The 19318-nt window shown below is 30.6% G+C and overlaps 1 protein-coding gene across 3 annotated transcripts; it reads left to right on the top strand.

Moving 5' to 3' along the window:
- Positions 1–14793: 14793 nt before the first annotated feature.
- Positions 14794–18674, top strand: LOC105117506 (disease resistance RPP13-like protein 4). Of its 3 annotated transcripts, XR_840767.1 has the most exons (3): positions 14794–15128; positions 15660–18450; positions 18524–18674. XR_840767.1 is itself a non-coding variant. In XM_011015193.1 (2 exons), exon 2 carries the CDS (start codon positions 15729–15731, stop codon positions 18288–18290), a length of 2562 nt encoding a protein of 853 aa, XP_011013495.1. In that variant the 5' UTR covers positions 14794–15104; positions 15660–15728; the 3' UTR covers positions 18291–18674. The 3 variants fall into 3 exon arrangements, 2 of the variants coding, with proteins under 2 accessions (XP_011013495.1, XP_011013494.1); XM_011015193.1 differs by having other exon boundaries at positions 14794–15104; positions 15660–18674; XM_011015192.1 differs by having other exon boundaries at positions 15660–18674.
- Positions 18675–19318: the final 644 nt, after the last annotated feature.

Genomic DNA, 19318 nt, shown 5'->3' with positions numbered 1-19318 from the left:
AGGGGGCTGCAATGGGAGCGGCCTTGCTGCCATTGCAGCAGCTGCAAGTGTAGTAAAAAGAGTTAGGAGTAGAGTAGAGAGAATTGATCTTTCTCTTTCATGTATTTGTTTTGTATTCTTTCTCTAATATCTAATAATATAGACTCTCTCCCGTGAATATAGGCAGTTTTGTCGAATCATGTAAATACCATGTCTCAGTATGCTTTGCCTCCTATAAATAAATATCAATACATCATCGGTCAGAATTTCCCAACAGTACAATGCTCTCATCAAAAGTAACAGTCCCTCCGCTAAGTCGCCACAGAAGAAGAAAGTGAAGGAGGGAAAGTTTCCTGACGAGAATTACCGACCGTTCAGAACCCATTGGTTTCAAAAGTTTGAACATGACACCACGCCTCTAAGAAGCGTTTCTCGTGGTGTGTATGTGTATGTGTATGCTACTGCTTGTGCGCTTGTATTTATATTAACACATGGATAAAAACATTCCTGCACAAGAGACAAACTAACTTCCAATTGTAAAATAATAAAAAGTCATCATTAAGCCTGTTTTTGGTCGTTCTCGTTCTCAGTAAATACCAGGAAAAGTAAAAATACTTTCTAAGAATATTAAATTTATTTTTTAATATTTTAATTGTTATATATCTTAATTTTAGTTTTTATTTATTTTTCTTATATTTTTTTTAATTAAAGTTTATTAAATATCAGATTTAGTTTTTATTTTTTTATTATTATTTATTTTATTTAAAATAATTTATAAAATTTAATTTTTTTAATTTTATTATCTTTTAACTTTTTTATTTATCAGATTTAATCTATATTCTTTTAATAAACTTGAAAAGAAAATTAAAATATTAATAAATTATTTTTCAAAACATCTAAAAAATATTTTTTAATTTATTTTTTTATAATACTATTAAATATTAAAAATAATTTCTAAAATTTTACAGCATGTACAAACAACTTTTCAAAAAACATTATTGTATTGTATTGCGACTAAAGAAGAAGACTTTTCTTCGAAAGTTAAAGCACTGAAAGTTGCTAAAGAAGTGTCAAAATAAGCTGCAATTCCCAACATTGATAAAATTATTATTAAATCCCACTAAGATCTTCTAATATTTAAGATAAAAGTAGACAATCGACCTGATTATATATGGGTTAGAATGGATAAGAAGTGTATTTAAGCAAGAAATGAAACTAATAAATTTAACGCATTGATGGATTAAATGAGACTCAACAATGTTTGCATTTTCTATTTTTTTTCTTTTTTACTAAATAATTGACTAATACAATGTTTTCAAGTTATACTTTTCAAAATAGTTAACACGCAATAGCAGGGGTGGAGCTGCGTTTATTTTACAGGGGAGGTCAAAATTAATATAATAATATATATATATATATTATTAAAAAATTTATTTATTTAAATTAAAAATATTAAAAAAATTTACAGGGACCCAGACCCCAGCTTGGCACCTTCCGGTTCCGTCCCTGCACAATAGGGTCAGTCATGATACTGCAAGAGAATAAATAATTTTTTTTTTAATTAGAAAAGATAGTCATTACCCTATATATTTTATCTAAAAAAAATTATATTATAATCTATTTTAAATGATAAATATATTTTAATGTGGTTTTCTTATATATATTATTTAAAATATTGTTATTATCAATAAGACAACGTTCCAAAAACAAAGGGCTCAATGTTGCACCTTATTATCCTGAGTTAATTTGTAACAACACAAAACAAAAAACATATATAAATATATGTATACATGTGTCAATTTTATTGGTTGCAATTTTTTTATATTTAAATTTTAAAAAATTTTCTTTTATATTTTTAATATCAAGTTATCAACTTAAAGAATTTATTCACCTGCAAATGACAATTGCAATGCTCGTCCCATCATATTAAACTTCACAACTCAACCATGATATCAACTTCTTTTCTTTTTCGTAGAGCTAGCCTTATAATATTCCATATAACAAAATTTTAAAACTAATTAGTTAACAACAAGCATCAATTTCTTAACAGAAAAGCTATGTTTAATTTCGCATACAACACAGCTATATATTAACTTAATAAGGACAATATCCTTAATTGCATCCTCCACGAAAGATAATTTAAACATTTAAATTCTTAAACACAAGATGTTACATAACAATAAAATATTATTTATTTTAAATAAATAATTAATTTAATAAAAGACTTTTATCTATGTATCTATTTTTTAATTTGAGGGTGCAAGGTACCTAACAACGTATTTATATGACATTTAATTCATGCCCAATAATATGTTAAAATATCATAGTCACACAAATTAATTATCCTATCTCAAAGTATAACACATAAAATATTATAGAGCAAACAAGAAATTGATCTAATGAGAAAGATTCAAGTTAGATTTTTATACTAGATGATATACAATTTAGAGGGGTTAAAGGTTATCTAAACTAAAGTACAAAAAAAAAAAAAAAGAATAGTATCATAAGTAAGGTGCACTCGAAGTTATACATTTTTCATTTATATAATTAGTCCCTCTACCCGGATTTTCATAGAGTATTAAATTTTCTAGTGACTATAAATTTTCTAGTGACTATAATACTAAGTTATAATTTTTTTTTTTTTGTTGATAAAAAAATAAGAACTACTTTTCGCCCTAATTACCCATTACAAATTGTTACTATTAAAGAATCACTATAAACCTAAAAGTTTAAAGTTTTAATCATAATTAATCTAATACAATTTTTTCAAGTGAACATTTAATTTATTTTTGTTTTGTATTAAATTTTTTTAATTGAATTGAATTTTTAACATTGACAAAATAATTATAATAATGTGAAGTAATAATGCATCATTAAAATTTATGGTCAAGTCTTTGTTCATGTTCAACCTTTTGTTTCCATTATGTCGATCTTTTGCTTTCATAATGTCGATCTTTTGCACTGTCGAGAAGAGAAAGATTAATAAAGCTAAAGCATCAGTATGAATAAGGCCAAAAGCTCATAGCTTACCCTACATTTCTTGGGTCCAATGAAGTGAACATTGAGAAGTAATAATGCATCTTTAAAATTTAAGATCAAGCCTTTGTTCATGTTCAGCATCTCTTTTTTTTTTGGATAATTTATGTTCAACATCTTTTGTTTCCATTATGTCGATTTTTTGTATTTTCGAGCAGAGAAAGATTAATAAAGCTAAAGCATCAGTATGAAGGCCACAAACTGATATCTTACCCTCCATTTCTTGGGTCCAATGAAGTGATCATTGAGAAGTAATAATGCATCATTAAAAAGATCAAGTCTTTGTTCATGTTCAGTATCTTTTGTTTCCATTATGTCGATCTGTTCCATTGTCGAGCAGAGAAAGATTAATTAATAAAACTAAAGCATCAGTATGAAGGCCACAAGCTGATAGCTTACCCTACATTTCTTGGGTCCAATGATGTGAACATCGAGAATAAATAATGCATCTTTAAAATTTAAGATCAAGTCTTTGTTCATGTATCGCGTAAAATTTAAGGTCAAGTTTTAAAACTATTATTGAAAGGGTTTCTTAATTTGTGGTTGCAAACACCCCCCCCCAAAAAAAAAAAAAAATAAACAAGCAAATGACTTCAATCTCAATAATACTTATGTAAACAAGTTTCTATAAAAACTAAAATGGCTCGGACAAAAAAAAAAGTTTTTAGCAAAACTTTAACGGCTGATCTTATACACAAATCTTCTACACCGTTTCATTTTAAAATTAAGAAATAAGCTTCACGATACATGAGTATGCAAGAAGGAATAACAAATACTAAAGTTAGCCTACACCTCTAACAGCTTTAGTTTAGGATCATCTTGGTATGCCTAGACTCATGCTTCTTTATTATATATGTGAATAACTAATTATCTATTACACATCGCTATTATCAAAGAATTACTATAAATTTAAAAGTTTTACATTTTAATAATAATTTTAAATTATTTACTAAAATCTTATGAAGTAAACATTTAATTTAATTTTGTTTTATATTAAATTTGATTGATTTGATTTTTTAACATTGAGAAAATTTATGGTCAAGTCTTCGTGTTCAGAATCATTTTTTTGCCTCGTCAAGCAGAGAAAGATTAATAAAAGCTAAAGCATCAGTACGAAGGCCGCAAGCTACATTTCTGGGGTCCAATCGGAATGTGAACATTGAGAAGAAATAAAGGTAATGCCTTATTAAATGAAAGACTTGAAATGGTTTTCTGTCTTTTCTATGCCCAGCTAACAGCTCTGCTAAATGGTTTGATACGTCATGAAATGAATTGATTTTGTGACGTCATCAGAAAAATAATAATGTATATGATTGAACCCATGGAATCTTTAAAATTTATGGTCAAGTCTTTGTTAAATGCACAGCATCTTTTGTTAATCTTTTGCATTTAATCAAGCTAAAGCATCATTATGAAGGCCAAAAGTTGATAGCTTACCCGGCATTTCTGGGGTCCAATCGGAAAGTGAACATTGAGAAGAAATAATGCATCTTTAAAATTTATGGTCAAGTCTTTGTTCACGTAATTCAGCATCTTTTGTTTCCATTGTCAGTAATACCTTCACTTTCCTATATTTTTCTTCACCAAAGCATTGTTATGGTAAAATCACTATTTTCTCATAAAGAAAGCATTTATTTTTTATGTATCACTAAGTGAAGAATATGTGAGAGCACTATACCTCCCTTTGATCTATTCTTGTGAGAATTGGAATAATGGGTAAACGATAGAAATTAATACAACAGAAAAGGTATGTCTGCTAACCAAACGTGTGTAATTACTAGTGTCTCCCGAGACTCAAGTTAAGTTTCGAGACTTGATTGATGTAAACTGGAAACTAAGAGCTACTGATTTTTAAGTACTCCTTTCGGATACGCGAGTGCAAGAAGACTGCTGCTGCTAAGATGAAAGCAAAACATAAATAAGGTGGTAATTATAATTGAAAACATGAAAGAATATATATAGATATGATCACATGATATCAACGAGTACATGTTTTTCATCAAAAGGAGGATCAAGGAAACAAACCAATGAAAAAAGAAAGAAAGAAGAATCAATAGATATGGAAACATGGCAAAACACACGATATATGTATTGACCATCCGGTACTCAAGCAGGAGAGATCGAGGGAGTGATCTCTTCAGAAATATCCTCGAAGGTTTTTTCGCCTTCGTGTACAGCCACAACTTGAGACATTGTAGGCCTAAGAGAAGGTGATTGATCGGTGCACTTCATTGCCAATTTTAGAACAATATTGTTCATTTGATATCATGGTGCAGATGGAATAGGAGTCGTTATTTGGTATTGTGATCACTATAAACTTTAACTTATCTTAGGAATCGAGTACAAAGACTAGTGGTATAAAAAAAAGTTATTAGCATCCCAACAATGTCTTACTTAAGGTAAGTTGTATTGCTTAATTATCTGATAAAATCTAAGATATCTTACTTAAGGTAAGCTGGTAAGCTGTATTACTTAATTATTTGATAAAATCTAAGGTATTTTCATGTTTTTTATTTGTTGATTTATTTAAGGTTCAAGAAAAGTCCTTTTAGATGAGGAGGTTTTTATCTTATCAGGTAAAACTTAACTGTTTTAATGTCAATAAAAGAACTATATTTTTAATATCGAGAATATATTTTACAAATAAATTTGTAATTCAAAATACTAAAGCAAACAAAATATTTTTTAGGTATTTTTGAAATATTGACCTAGTTCTCATGACTTAATAAAGTAGTTACTAAAGCCAAAATATATTGTTTAATATATAATATATAATATATAATATTATTATATTATAAAGATATAAAGAGATGGGCTAGCCCAAATATATTATGCTAAGCCCATACTAGCTGGGCCGTAATTGGTCCGGAATCTAGCAATAGTAGTAGTCATAAAGAAGAAGAACAAGAAGTTGATGAGAACTTTGAGATCAAAGATCATGTGAAGATTAAATAATGATAACAACAAATATTAAGGTTAGAAGATTCACTAATGGTATTTTAAACAAGTATAACATAAACTCTTATTACTCAAATGGAAACCACACAAAAAGGAGATTCCAATCAGATTATAAATTGCTAATATGATTACATTAGTTAACTTATTCAAATAATGCAAATACTTGTAAATATTATGAGACATTCATGATTATAACTTATGTTAATAACAAATCAAGTTCCTTTCACAGCACAGGTGTAGGTTATACTATACAGTTGGGATATGAAAGTATCAAGCATTTATTATACCAAGTGTTGTACAACATAAATCTAGATTAGTCATTTAACAAACAAAGTATTAAAGAGTGAACAAGATAACAAATATAAAACATGTTAGTATTAAACATTAAGGTCCATGTTAAGTTTACACTATACTTATTCTTACACCATTAATGTAACTGTTTCATCTTGACATAATAAACTTAGTTAAATATAATAAAAGAGAGAAAAAAATAAACAAGATAAGAACATAAATAAAATAATAGTTAACTAAGTAAAGGAAAGAAATTGAAAGGCATAAACAAGATATTAATGAAAATAAAACTTAAGCATTATAAAAATACAAAGAGAGAAAGCAAGAGCATGATCTTGATCTAGAAACCAAGAAGCCTAAATGTATGGAAAATGTCTCCTTTTATAGGTCAAAATTAGAAACTATTGATTTGATGACTAATTGATCTGTGGGTGGCCAACTTTTGACTTAGCGACAATCATTATCTTCTCTTATCTAGTTAAAACATCATTGATAACATCAAAATTTGAACCAAACTTCCACATGAAAGTTGTAGAAAATTATCTTATCTTTCTATAAAAAAAATTAGAGGTCATTTGGGTTTCTAAAACATTAGATATGGGTTGAACATTGAACATTGTCTAGGTTGTAGGACAGATTCGGACTTCTTCGTTATTGCTACAATTTGGACTTGAAAACAACTTTTTTAGAACCAGACCTCTACATGAACATTGTCGGTCTATGTCTTACCTTTTCATCCATATAAAGTAGACTTAAATCCAAGATCTACAACTCTAGATATGACCTAATTACCAAATAGTATTCTAGTTTGGACTGCACCAGCATCTCTTTTCTAAGTTTGGCCATCTCTTTGTCCTTTCAATTTTAGTACTTGAACTCATCAATCAATATTTTTATTTATGTGATATATTGTTACCCAATTATGGATTCACTAAGATTTTCTTGAATGTTATTTTATTTTATTATTCATAAAAAAATAAAAAAATAAAAAAGTTTAAAATATATTCGACTCGGGTCAACTGCATCATTCGATCAAAATAAAGTCCACCGGGTCAATATGGATCTCACCATGTTGATAGGGATAAAAAATGAGTTTTGGGCCATTTCGGTTCAAAATCGTTAGTTTCGGTCAAAACCAAGTCCACTAGGTCAATATGGGTCCCACCATGTCGACCAAGATAAAAAATGAGTTTCGAGTCGTTTTTGGTCAAAACTATTATTTTTTATCAAAAAACCAGGTCCACCGAGTTGATACCCATGTAAAGATTTTTTTTAATGTTACAATATAATTTTCGGTAATTAAAATTGATTTTTAGTAGTTGAAAAGATTTTTCTAATAGTGATTGGAGTTTTTAATTTTACCTCTATAAATATTTATTATTATTATATATAATAAAACAAAAAAAATAATACAATTTTGTCATAGTAGGCAGAGGATTTTTGCCGATAGTAGGCGGTGCAGTTGTAACATTGAAATTTTGCATACCAAGTGATTTTCTGTCCCCTCTTCATTGGCTATAAATAACCAGTGAAAATATGCCAGAGAAGGGAAAAAGAAAAAAAAAAGAAAAGAAGAAAAAAGAAGAGAAAAATCCGAGAAAGACCTTACTATTTATGTTTACTATTTATTCATGCTTTTTCTACTTTTTCTTCACACAAGTAAGATATTGATTTAAAAAAAAAACAATTTGAAAATACTAAAAATATCCTAACTGTTAGATCTAATAGTGTTTAAATCTAGGCCTTTGATTTAATAGGATACAATATAGAGCTTACCATACTAGATTAAAACCCAAATCCATCTGAGCCCTTAAAATAATCTGCCCTTCGATCCTGTTGTGCCACGTCATCAGGTGTACCAAACACTCGGTCCAACACACCATACTGGATCACAACTCAGCCTATCCGGATCGTCTGATCAACTTGCAGATCAAGTCAATCACAGCCGCAGGATTAGTTCATCCACGATCCAACAGTTCACAGCCTTTAGAGGCACCGGTGCATCATGCTCGTGTTCACACTGTAGCAACATCTTGGAGCCTCTCTCTCCTCTCGCCGGTGATTCTCTCTCTCTCATCGGATCTCTTATTTTCGACCGTTTTAAGCAGCCAAACCACCACATAAAGGTGAATCGCCCCTCTAAAGAAAAACATCGGCCTTTTTACATGATTTCACAGCCTCATCGGACCAGAAAAAGGTCGTGACTGTCATCGGCCACCCGAAGTTCAAGCCAATGATTCTCCCTCATCAGCCATCAACAGAAGTCAAAACCACCGTCATCAGAATCCTCTCCCTCAGATCTACCAGAATCAACCATCTGTTGGCCGGAATCTCACCGGGAAATTTCACCGCCTCCAACAGTAACCGCGCGTGAGGCACACGCGCCGCCAGGGGCATTTTCATAAATTTTTGAGAAATCCAAGAGTGTTTCAACCTTTTACCTATACAATGACACTCAGGTAATTTTTTATGATTTTTTATGGTATTTTTATATATAAATACTTGTAAATTTTTTTGCATATAAAAAACCAAAAATAAATATAAAAGAAATAACGACGCGGGTCCAACATCCATTTTATCATGTTATCGTTCATAGGTTCAAAACTCAATTCTCAAGTATAGATATACCCATTTCTCAATGATATCAAAATAATTTTTGTTTTATAAATAATTATTATTTGTCGACACGTCTCTTTTATTTACAAAAAAGGACCGATGTTAAAAATTCAAATACCAAATATGGATTATGTCCATTATTTCTTTTGGTAACCCAAACGTAATTCTCCTTTTTAGGGACAAACGTTAATATTTTAGACAAGTCTTCTATTTTTTAGGGACTAATGTCAGTTTTTAAGTGTCTCCTATGAATATTGTTTGTCGACACGTCTCTTTTATTTACAGAAAAGGACCGATGTGAAAAATTTTAATACCAAATATGGATTATTTCTTTTGGTAACTCAGACGTAAGTATTGATTTTAGGGACAAACGTTGACATTTTAGACAAGTCTCCTAGTTTTAGGGAGTGATGTCATTTTTGACGTGTCTCCTATTTTAGGGGCCAACGTTAACCATCTTAAGAAAAAATAAATTTCAAATAAACTCATAATATAATAGCATTTGAATCAAATAAAAAACACATAAGTAAGGGTAACCTTTCTCTGAAAAGATGTTTTAAGGGTGGTGTCTACCTTCCCTTAATCTCTAGGACTAGTGTCTAATTTTGGATTTCTAGTTCCCTTAAATTACCAGATGGCGACTCTAATAAAATCTTTGTTTCCCCCAACCGAGAAAAAACTTATTCTTTTTGTTAAATAAACAAAAAAAGAGTGGAGTCATCGCCCGACGTCGTGTAGCAACATGATAGACCTGAATTTAATATGAATTTTACCACAAATTAAAGGTATCTTATATTATTAGATATGTTATTATAAAACATGCTTTAGTTAAGGAGTTATTGATACTTCAAGTGCAAAATAATGATATAAAACCTTGATAAAAATACATTTTTAATTACTAATCAGATATCAATTTAGATGGTTCAGCACGTAATTTGGACTCGTTTATTCACGAAATTTATTTGCTGGTAAAATTTAGTTGTTACCTTTGAAAAATCATATCTTTCTTATATGACATTGTTTTGGGCTTAAATTTGAAGCGTTGATAGGCCTTTGATTCAGGAATCCAAAAAAAATTGATTTGCATCAATTGAACTTCTATAGCTCCAGATATTCAAGTCAGAATGGTCTGAGGTCAACACTAGTAGATGACGAGATTTGACTTTGAAGGCTATGATTTCCATGCTCTTCCTTATTTTATTTTCTTTCCTTAGACATCCATAAAGGTATAAATTTTAGCTTTTTAATGTCACTAGAATCACTTCATTTCAACCTTTAGAACTCACGTTCTGCACAAAATATCGATTGAAGGTCAAATCTATCAATTACCTCCAATTTACTCCTTTTTGCATATTTCATCCAAAAGTGCCTTCAAAACATAAAATAAAGAATATCAAGGAATTTTATATATAAAACATTTGCAAAACACTCATTATATATGGATGAAACTATCAAATAATATGGTTGCATCAAATAACGAATAAAAACATGACTTAAAGCAAATAACAAAGCAGTCTACCATAGGTAAATTGAACTAAGAGTGATACGTCTTTCATTTGCACAACTAGTCCATTGATCTAGAATCTCACACAATATTAAGTTTTTTAATGATCATAACACTAAGTGCCAATTTTTTTTTATTATTGATAAAAAAAAATAAGAATTTCTTGTTCTTTCCACCTATATCTATCTTGATAACTCTAACCTGAAAGGATAATTATTGTGAAGCCGTATATGGGCCACAAAATATATTGTCAAGTAATATCTCCTTTACACATTGCTATTATCAAAGAATCTTTATAAGCTTAAAAGCTTAAATTTTTAATAATAATTTTATATTATTGCTAAAACAATTTATAATTATTTTGTTTTATATTAATTTCTTTTGTGGAATTGAATTTTTTTTTTTGACAATGATAAAAAAAATTATAATGTAAATGATTGGAACCATGGAATCTGAAGTAATAATTATATTGTATAGCAATGTGTACTTAGAAAGTGAACATTGAGAAGTAATAATGCATCTTTAAAATTTAAGGTCAAGTATTTGTTAACGTTCAGCACTAAAACCTAATTAGCAATGTAATAATAATTTTATTTTAATCATATAACAATACAATACGGAATAGTTGATTGATTTTACTTACAATATAACACAGCAAATCATTATATTGTATAGCAATATGTACTTAGTTAACCACACATATAGTCAAGAATCATGTTTGGGGAATTTTAAATTGTGTAGCTCAACTGGTTAGAGCTTGAGTTTGCTCTTCATAAAATATCAGTTCAAGTTCTATAAATCTCAAAGTCACTAGAGACTTACATGGTTATTAAATTTAAGGTCCGCGACATTAGTCAAAGTATGCTCAAGTTAGCTTAGACACTCACATTAATCTAAAAAAAAATCATGTTTGGGGTAGCTTTCTAATGGTCATGAATTTGTGTCCTTTCAATATCATTAAAGGTTTATATAATCATTAATTTTTAGACTCATGAAATTAGTTGAGATACGTATAAATTAACTTAGATATTTATGTAAATACTACTAATAATAAAAATTATACGTGGTCATTTCTTGATAAACACACAGTTATCTTCTAAAAATACTTTTGTGAAAGTAAAAAACATAAAATAAAAAGATTTGAATAATTTGAATAATTTTTTAATAATCAATAACGTGTAAGTTTAAGATTCATTCCACAATTATATTTTAATTTTTTATATTATCATGAATTAATTATTTGAATTTGATTAGTTACTAAGTTGTGCATAAATAATATTTTTAAAATGCTAAAATCATATTTAGATTATTCCAACGATTTAGAAAGGTTTATTCACTTTAATTTATATTAAAAATTATCTTCATTTTTTTATTATTTTAAAGTACTAAAATTTTTATCAATTTTAATTCAAATTGAGAAAATATAATTTGTAATTAAAACAAGATTCTAATAATATTTTATTAATTAAACATGATTTTTTTTATATATTTTCAATATTGAACCCTTAGGCTATGTTTTTATAACATCATAATTTAAATAATCATTAAAAATTAAATAAGTGACTAAACTTTCATATATATATATATATATATATATATATAAACAATTAATGAAACAAATTTATATATAATTTGTGATGTATCACTCAATGAAGAATATGTGAGAGCACTCCGTACAGAAACCTCCCTTTGATCTATTATTGTGAGAATTGGACTAATGGGTAAATGATAGAAATTAATACAACAGAAAAGGTATGTCTGCTAACCAAACGTGTGTAATTACTAGTGTCTCCCAAGACTCAAGTTAAGTTTCGAGACTTGATTGATGTAAACTGGAAACTAAGCGCTACTGATTTTTAAGTACTCCTTTCGGATACGCAAGTGCAAGAAGACTGCCGCTGCTAAGACGAAAGGAAAACATAAATAAGGTGGTAATTATAATTGAAAACATGAAACAATATATATATATATAGATATGATCACATGATATCAACGAGTACATGTTTTTCATCAAAAGGAGGATCAAGGGAAACAAACCAATGAAAAAAGAAAGAAAGAAGAATCAATAGATATGGAAACATGGCAAAACACACGATATATGTATTGACCATCCGGTACTCAAGCAGGAGAGATCGAGGGAGTGATCTCTTCAGAAATATCCTCCAGGGTTTTTTCGCCTTCATGTACAGCCACAACTTGAGACATTGTACGCCTGAGAGAAGGTGATTGATCGGTGCACTTTATTGCCAATTTCAGAACAATGTTCGTTTGATACTATGGTGTAGATGGAATAGGAATAGTTACTTAATATTAATATTTTGATTATTAAAAATTTTAACTTGTTTTAGAAATTAGGTATGAAGACTGGTTATATAAAAAAAATGTATTAACACCTCAATAATATTTTACTTAAAATAAACTGTATTACTTGATTGTCGGATAAAATCTAAGGTATTTTTATGTTTTCTATTAATTGATTTGTCAAAAATTCAAGAAAAGGTCTTCTAGATAAAAAAGTTTTATCTTATCGGGTAAAACTTAACCATTTTAATATCAATAAAAAAACTACAATTTTAATATCGAGAATATATTTTATAAGTAAATTTGTAATCCCAAATACTATAAAAAACAAAATATTTTTGAGTATTTTTGAAATATTGACTTAGTTCTCATTATTTTAATAAAATAGTTATTAAAGTCAAAATATATTTCTTAATATATAATATTATTATATTATAAATATGTAAAGAGATGGGCTGGCCCAAATATATTACGCTAAGCCCATACTAGTTGGGCTGAAATTGGCCCGGAATCCAAAAAAAAAAGGTGGGCCCGCTTAACACAAAGGTGTTGATCTAGCTTGGTCCACAAGATCTTTTTTTGTTTTTTTTGGATAAGGGTAGACCTAGCCCACCCATTTTGGTTTGGGTCGACGTTGTTTGACCCAGTGAATAGTGGAGAAGCTTTCTAGTGTTTAAATGACTAGTAAAAAATGAATTAATTTAATCATTATTGTTCAACGTAAAAAGTGGAGAGTTAATTAATTTACTTCTCATTATTTTAATTAGTTTGGGCTAGTTTTGACACTTGTTTAAGTTTTAAATTTGTTTATTTTATTTATTTTAATTAGTTTGAGCTAATTTTGATTTTGTGTGAGTATTATTTAAATTGGATTTATGTGCGATTCATTAGAAAAACTAGGATTACTTAGCTTTCTAGAATAAGTATTATTTTTTGTGAATAATATTTTAAAAAATAAAAAAATTATTGCAGAATAAAAATATTGCCTCTTTTAGTTTTTTATTAAACTTCAACTCTTTAAATAATTGACAAATTGACAAATCTTTAATTGTGATTTTATATTTTTGTTGCTTGTCTGCATGTGTAGGCATTTTGATTGGGTGGTTTATAATTTTGTTATTTTGAAGCAAATCTTTCATTATAGTAAACCCAATTTTATAGTTAAACTTGAGTTAGATGAATTTTAGATTTGTGAATTCTATCAAATCCAGCTAGGGTTCATATTAATATTATATAAAAACTCCTATTCTTTTAGTTTTATTAATAAAATAAATAATTTTTTATTTTGTTTCATCCACAATTTTTCTAACCAAATCCTTTATTAGAAGAATAATCATCATGACACCACGTGTCTACAACATGACATATGACTGAATAGATTTTTTTCTCTTAACAAAACAAAAACCGACAATCATAAGTGGTTACTTTTTATTTTTATTTCATAATGATGCTTCAGCTTTACTAATCTTTCCGTACTTGATATTGCAAAAGATTCGACATAATTGAAACAAAAGATGCTGAAAATGAACAAAGACTTGACCATAAGTTCTAAAGATGCATTATTACTTCTCAATATTTACATTCTGCGGGTCCAGTCATTGGACCCAAGAAATATAGAGTTAGCTATCAACTTGTGGCCTTCGTACTGATGCATTACCAAGGCATATTACCTTTACTGAAACAAGAAAATAATAGGAGTAGAAAACAATTCGATGTGAGCCATTATTAATGGTCAGGGTGGTATTAATGGACTCTCATGGTCATGGGTTGACATGCGTTTTGAACACTACAAATCATCCTTGTGAAGTCTGCAGACATTCCTATGCAAAATGTTTGGCCTTCTACTAGATCAATTGTTGGGTTTCTTTTTTTCAATAAAGGAGTTTTAGTGGCATTTGTTAGTTTAACATGCTATGTAGTTAATCGTTAATCATATGTGATATTATTATATTTATATAAATATATATATTTATTATTAATAAAGATTTAATTTTTTAAAATATTTATATAATATTAAATTAATAAATTTAAAATAAAAATAAAGTTTATTAGAAAAAATATTTTATAGAATTGTTATATTTATAAAATTTTTATTGCATGGAAAAGAATGTTACTTTATGTGCTTTCCTTTCCTTGCCTTTGGTTGGAACTCGTACTTGTTCTTTTATTCACACCAATCACTTCTATAAATTAGCAACATTAATTAACTGGCCCTATAATTGAGTCACCTGCATTCCTACACAACTTCTGCAAGTATACAGAAACCAGCTGTTCCCTCGTTCATTTTTTTGATATCCCATTAGCTTCTTTTGTCTCTTTTCTTTCACTTCTATTCTCCTGTTTGCAATTATTCAAGCTACATCTAACAAATCCATCATCAGAAACTTTTCGTTTCATAAGCCCAGAATCTCTCACTTGGAAGCATCTGTTTTACCACACTTTGGTAAGTAATCTTCTATATATTTATTATGTTCTTAAATTATTTAGAAAATAATCGGATGATCGAGTTCTGGAAGATGTTAGCTAATATTGTCAAAGATGATTTATCTTTGCTTTATAAATCTTCTATTTTTATCATTATAAGGTTTTAGAGGAAGGAAAACACTTGCATAAACAAGTACCAATTAACCATCACGCTGAAAATTAATTAATGAGAGGATAAAATAATACAATATTATATTCACTTCATTTTGTCAATGGTTTAGCCATTGTTGAATTCAAACTCTTCTGCTCAAAATTAGTAAAAGCGTTTCTTACATAAAATCATCGAAAGCCATAAGCATATACGGAATAATAGCAAGACATCATGAATGCTTCTTTCCGAGTAATGGGTAGAGGCTTAGACTTTGACATATGATCCTATTAGGATTTTCTGCTAGTTCGCTTGTGTTGCTATTTTGCTTGGATCAATACTTTTGGGGGTTTGTTCTCTGCTCCCTCTAATTTCTAGCCTTGTGGGATTATCTAATTGCAGGGAATTTAATACATTTTCTGATTATCAAGTCGGACTTGTGAATCTCTCTCATATCATCAGAACAAGCAAATGGCGGTGGAAACTGTTCTTATTGAAAACCTGGGAGATCAAGTGTTTAGCGCTCTCATGAATCAAGCTCAATTTGCAATTGATTTCAAAAATCAATTTCAAGCTTTGAAGACACAACTCGACCTCGTCAAAGCCTTTCTTGCTGACACAAATAACCTCAAAATGAAGAAGGAAACTCTCAAGACGAGCTTGATCAAGCTGAGAGATCTGGTTTACGAAGCAGATGACATATTGACAGATTGCGTTCTTAGATATGATTATCAGAAAGATGGGTCCTGCTCCAAATACACACCTGATGAATTTTTCTTCAGGTGTCGAATGGGGAGGCAATTGATGGACTTGAACTCACGCATGGGCAAGATGGGGAGTGACTTGAGCGCATATTTAACTCCACAACATCTTCTATCATTGGGAGACAACACTCACCGAACTAAGGTATTTACCTCTCAGGATTTTGAGCCATCTGAGGTTATTGGGCTGGAAGAAGATATAGAAAAGCTAAAACGATGGGTTTTTAGTGCAAGTGGAGTACTCCAAAGAATTGGCATTGTGGGAATGGGGGGCTTAGGTAAAACCACCATTGCACAAAAGTTTTTTGGAGATAGGGCGGTCGCTGGCTGCTTTGATAAAAAAATCTGGGTGTCCGTTTCTCAGGATTTCAGTGATGAAAAGATAATCAAGAGCATATTGGAGCAGTTACGAGAGAATCCCTCCCCGGTGTCTGATCTAGGCCAAATGTTGCATGCTATCAACCAATCACTTCAAGGTCAGAGTTGCCTCATTGTCATGGATGATGTTTGGAGCTTCAATCAACATTGGTGGGATAAGCTATGTTCTGCTATTCAAAAAACAGAAAAGAGAAGTTGTGTCATGATCACAACAAGACATGAAGATGTGGCAACCCATATGGGAGTTGAAAGTTCACGCATTCATCACCCAAAATTTCTTGATGAGAAGGACAGCTGGTCATTGTTCTGCAACTTTGCCTTCCAGGAGACCAAGGGAAAATGTCATAAACGCCAATTTGAAAAAGTAGGCAAAGAAATTGTGGGGAAATGTGGGGGGCTCCCTCTTGCAATTAAGACAATAGCAGCCTTTCTTGCAACAGAAGTTCACAACCTTGGCAAGTGGAAAGACATTCTTGATCACTTCCATGAATTGACTACCAGGAAGCAAAATAGCTCAGTTAAGACTTCTCTGCAATTGAGCTATGATGCACTCCCTACACATCTGAAGCAATTTCTTCTATGCTTCTCAATTTATCCTGAAGATTTCGTGATTCAAGCTGAGCAATTAGTGCATTGGTGGGTTGGAGAGGGCTTCATCCAGAGAACAGAGGACTCAAAAACCGCAGAGGACTTGGGATATGAATATTTGACAGATCTAGTCAGAAGATGCCTTGTAGAAGTTGTGGAGAGGCGTGGCTATGATGGAAGAGTCTACAGCTGTAAGATGCATGATTTGGTTCGTGATTTAACAACAATGTTTGCTGAAGATGAGATGTTGTGTAGCTTTGAAGCAGGCAAGCAGAAATTGTCACCTAATTCACGATGGCTGGGCTTGACGAGTGAAATGAGCACAGAAACATTAAAGCCTTGTTCAAAGCTCAGGGCATTGCTATTAATGGCCAGCAGTCAAGGTCAATTTCCTTTCAGTAAGAAACAAATGGTGTCACTTGACTCTCTCAGGGTATTGGATCTCTCTCGAATTAGATTAGATAGCACTTCCATGGAGAAGCTCTTGAGCTGGATTTTTTCGCTCCAACGCCTAGCATATCTAAATCTCAGTGGAGCTGTAGGCCTTAAAGAAATGCCATCTTCAATCCGAAAACTTCGTAATCTCCATCTTTTGATATTAGCCGAATGCAGTGATTTAACTAAACTGCATCCATCAATCTCTTATTTGAAGAATCTCATGGTCCTGGACTGTGGATCTTGTGGTCTCCAATACCTCCCCCAAGGAATTGGAAACCTCTCTCAACTTCAAGAACTATCAGGTTTCAGGGTGGTACGTCAAGCCACACCACAAAGTTGTCGTCTCCTAGAGCTAAAACAACTGGTCCAACTAAGAGTACTTCGAATGAACCTCAGCAATGAGAGCGAAATCACTGAAAGTGAAGGGGAGCTCTTATCAAAGCTTGTGAAACTTAGGGTTCTAGCCATCAACACTGAAGATTGTAAAGATAGAACTATCCTAGAGACGCTAGATCGACTACATCCTCCTCCAAACCTCAAGGAATTGTATCTTAGGCGCTACCCTCACAAAAGTTTGCCTAAATGGATTAATCCAACGAAGCTTTCTGTTCTGCAATATCTCTGCCTTGAGAAAGGAGATCTCAAAAGCATCAATCCAAGTGCTCATTCCGAGGAAGAGAGTGCCTTCTCTTGGAACTACCTTGAGGGTTTGTGTTTGAAGTTCTTGCCATTCTTGGATGAAGACTGGACTGACTTACAGAATACCATGCAGTCAATACGTTATGTTGAGGTTAGCAATTGTTTCAATTTGAAAAATTTCCCATGTCCGGTTGACAAGTCAGGGATCTGGAGGAAGGTTCAAGATTAAGGGATCAAGTCCGTGAATAGAGAAGCACATCTTCACCTCCTTGAAAATCCAAGGGATTCATATTGATTGGCAAGTGAAGACAATGATCCCTCCATTTGTTGCATAATATCCAAGTTATTTCGCTTTCCCTGTGTGTATAATGTGATTGTTCTGTAATATTGTTAATTTGTTTATACCATGTGTATACTGTCATTGGTCTGTCATACTGTTTAAATTATCTACACACTTTGTAGTTTATATAGTAGAATTTTGAGTGTGACTTCAACCCATGTGTTTGTGCTCGGGTTACAGGCTTGAGTTTGTTTTTTGTCAACTTATTATGTACTAGAATTTGGATTTATTATAAATTAATTATCTGCCCCTAAATATTTTTTTTTCAGCCCATTTATGTGTATTTAGGTCATGACGAAAAGACCTTCTTTTTTTTTTAATCTTCTGAACTGTTTTTTTCAAAGGAAAAACCTCTAATTTTAAAGCTAAAAACTGTTATGTTCTTATTTCTTTTCACGACGGATGAGAATTTATTCGGTAATTATCACAATTATTTCTTCATCAATTTTAATTCTAAAAACCAGTAAGAAGTGTTGTTTAATATACTTACGGTGTTTTTGTTTAGCGTAAAATATTTTATATATAAAATATTTTTTAATAATCATTCTATAAAATAACAAGTTAAAAATTATTTCGAGCAAGTTGCTTTATAAAAATATTTTTTGTATTTTAATTTTCCAACCTTACCTTATTTTTAGGAATGTCTTCATGAACAAGTTCATGCTTTAAACAGTTTTTAAAGAGTCAACCACGTCTCATCCTCACAAACATTCATCCTTGGTTGGATAAATCACCTAAATTTCAGTTGGAAGAGTGATAATAACAATGTATAAACTTCACCGTTCAAGCATACTATAATTTCTAAAATTCTCATCGATATGCACCTCCTTATGCTCCACCTTCTAGAAGAAACCTTGAGGAAACATTGCATGCATTCATTGAAAAGCAAGAGACAATCAATACTCAACTTGCTCAAA

Source organism: Populus euphratica, unplaced genomic scaffold (genome assembly GCF_000495115.2).
Source record: "Populus euphratica unplaced genomic scaffold, PopEup_1.0 scaffold1395.1, whole genome shotgun sequence".
NCBI classification, from domain to species: domain Eukaryota; kingdom Viridiplantae; phylum Streptophyta; class Magnoliopsida; order Malpighiales; family Salicaceae; genus Populus; species Populus euphratica.
Note: the sequence above shows the minus strand (reverse complement) of the source record. Positions and strands in the feature narration are given on the sequence as shown.

Coding starts and splice junctions, on each gene's coding strand:
- LOC105117506 (XM_011015193.1), top strand. CDS start 15,729: ATGGCGGTGGAAACTGTTCTTATTGAAAACCTGGGAGATCAAGTGTTT.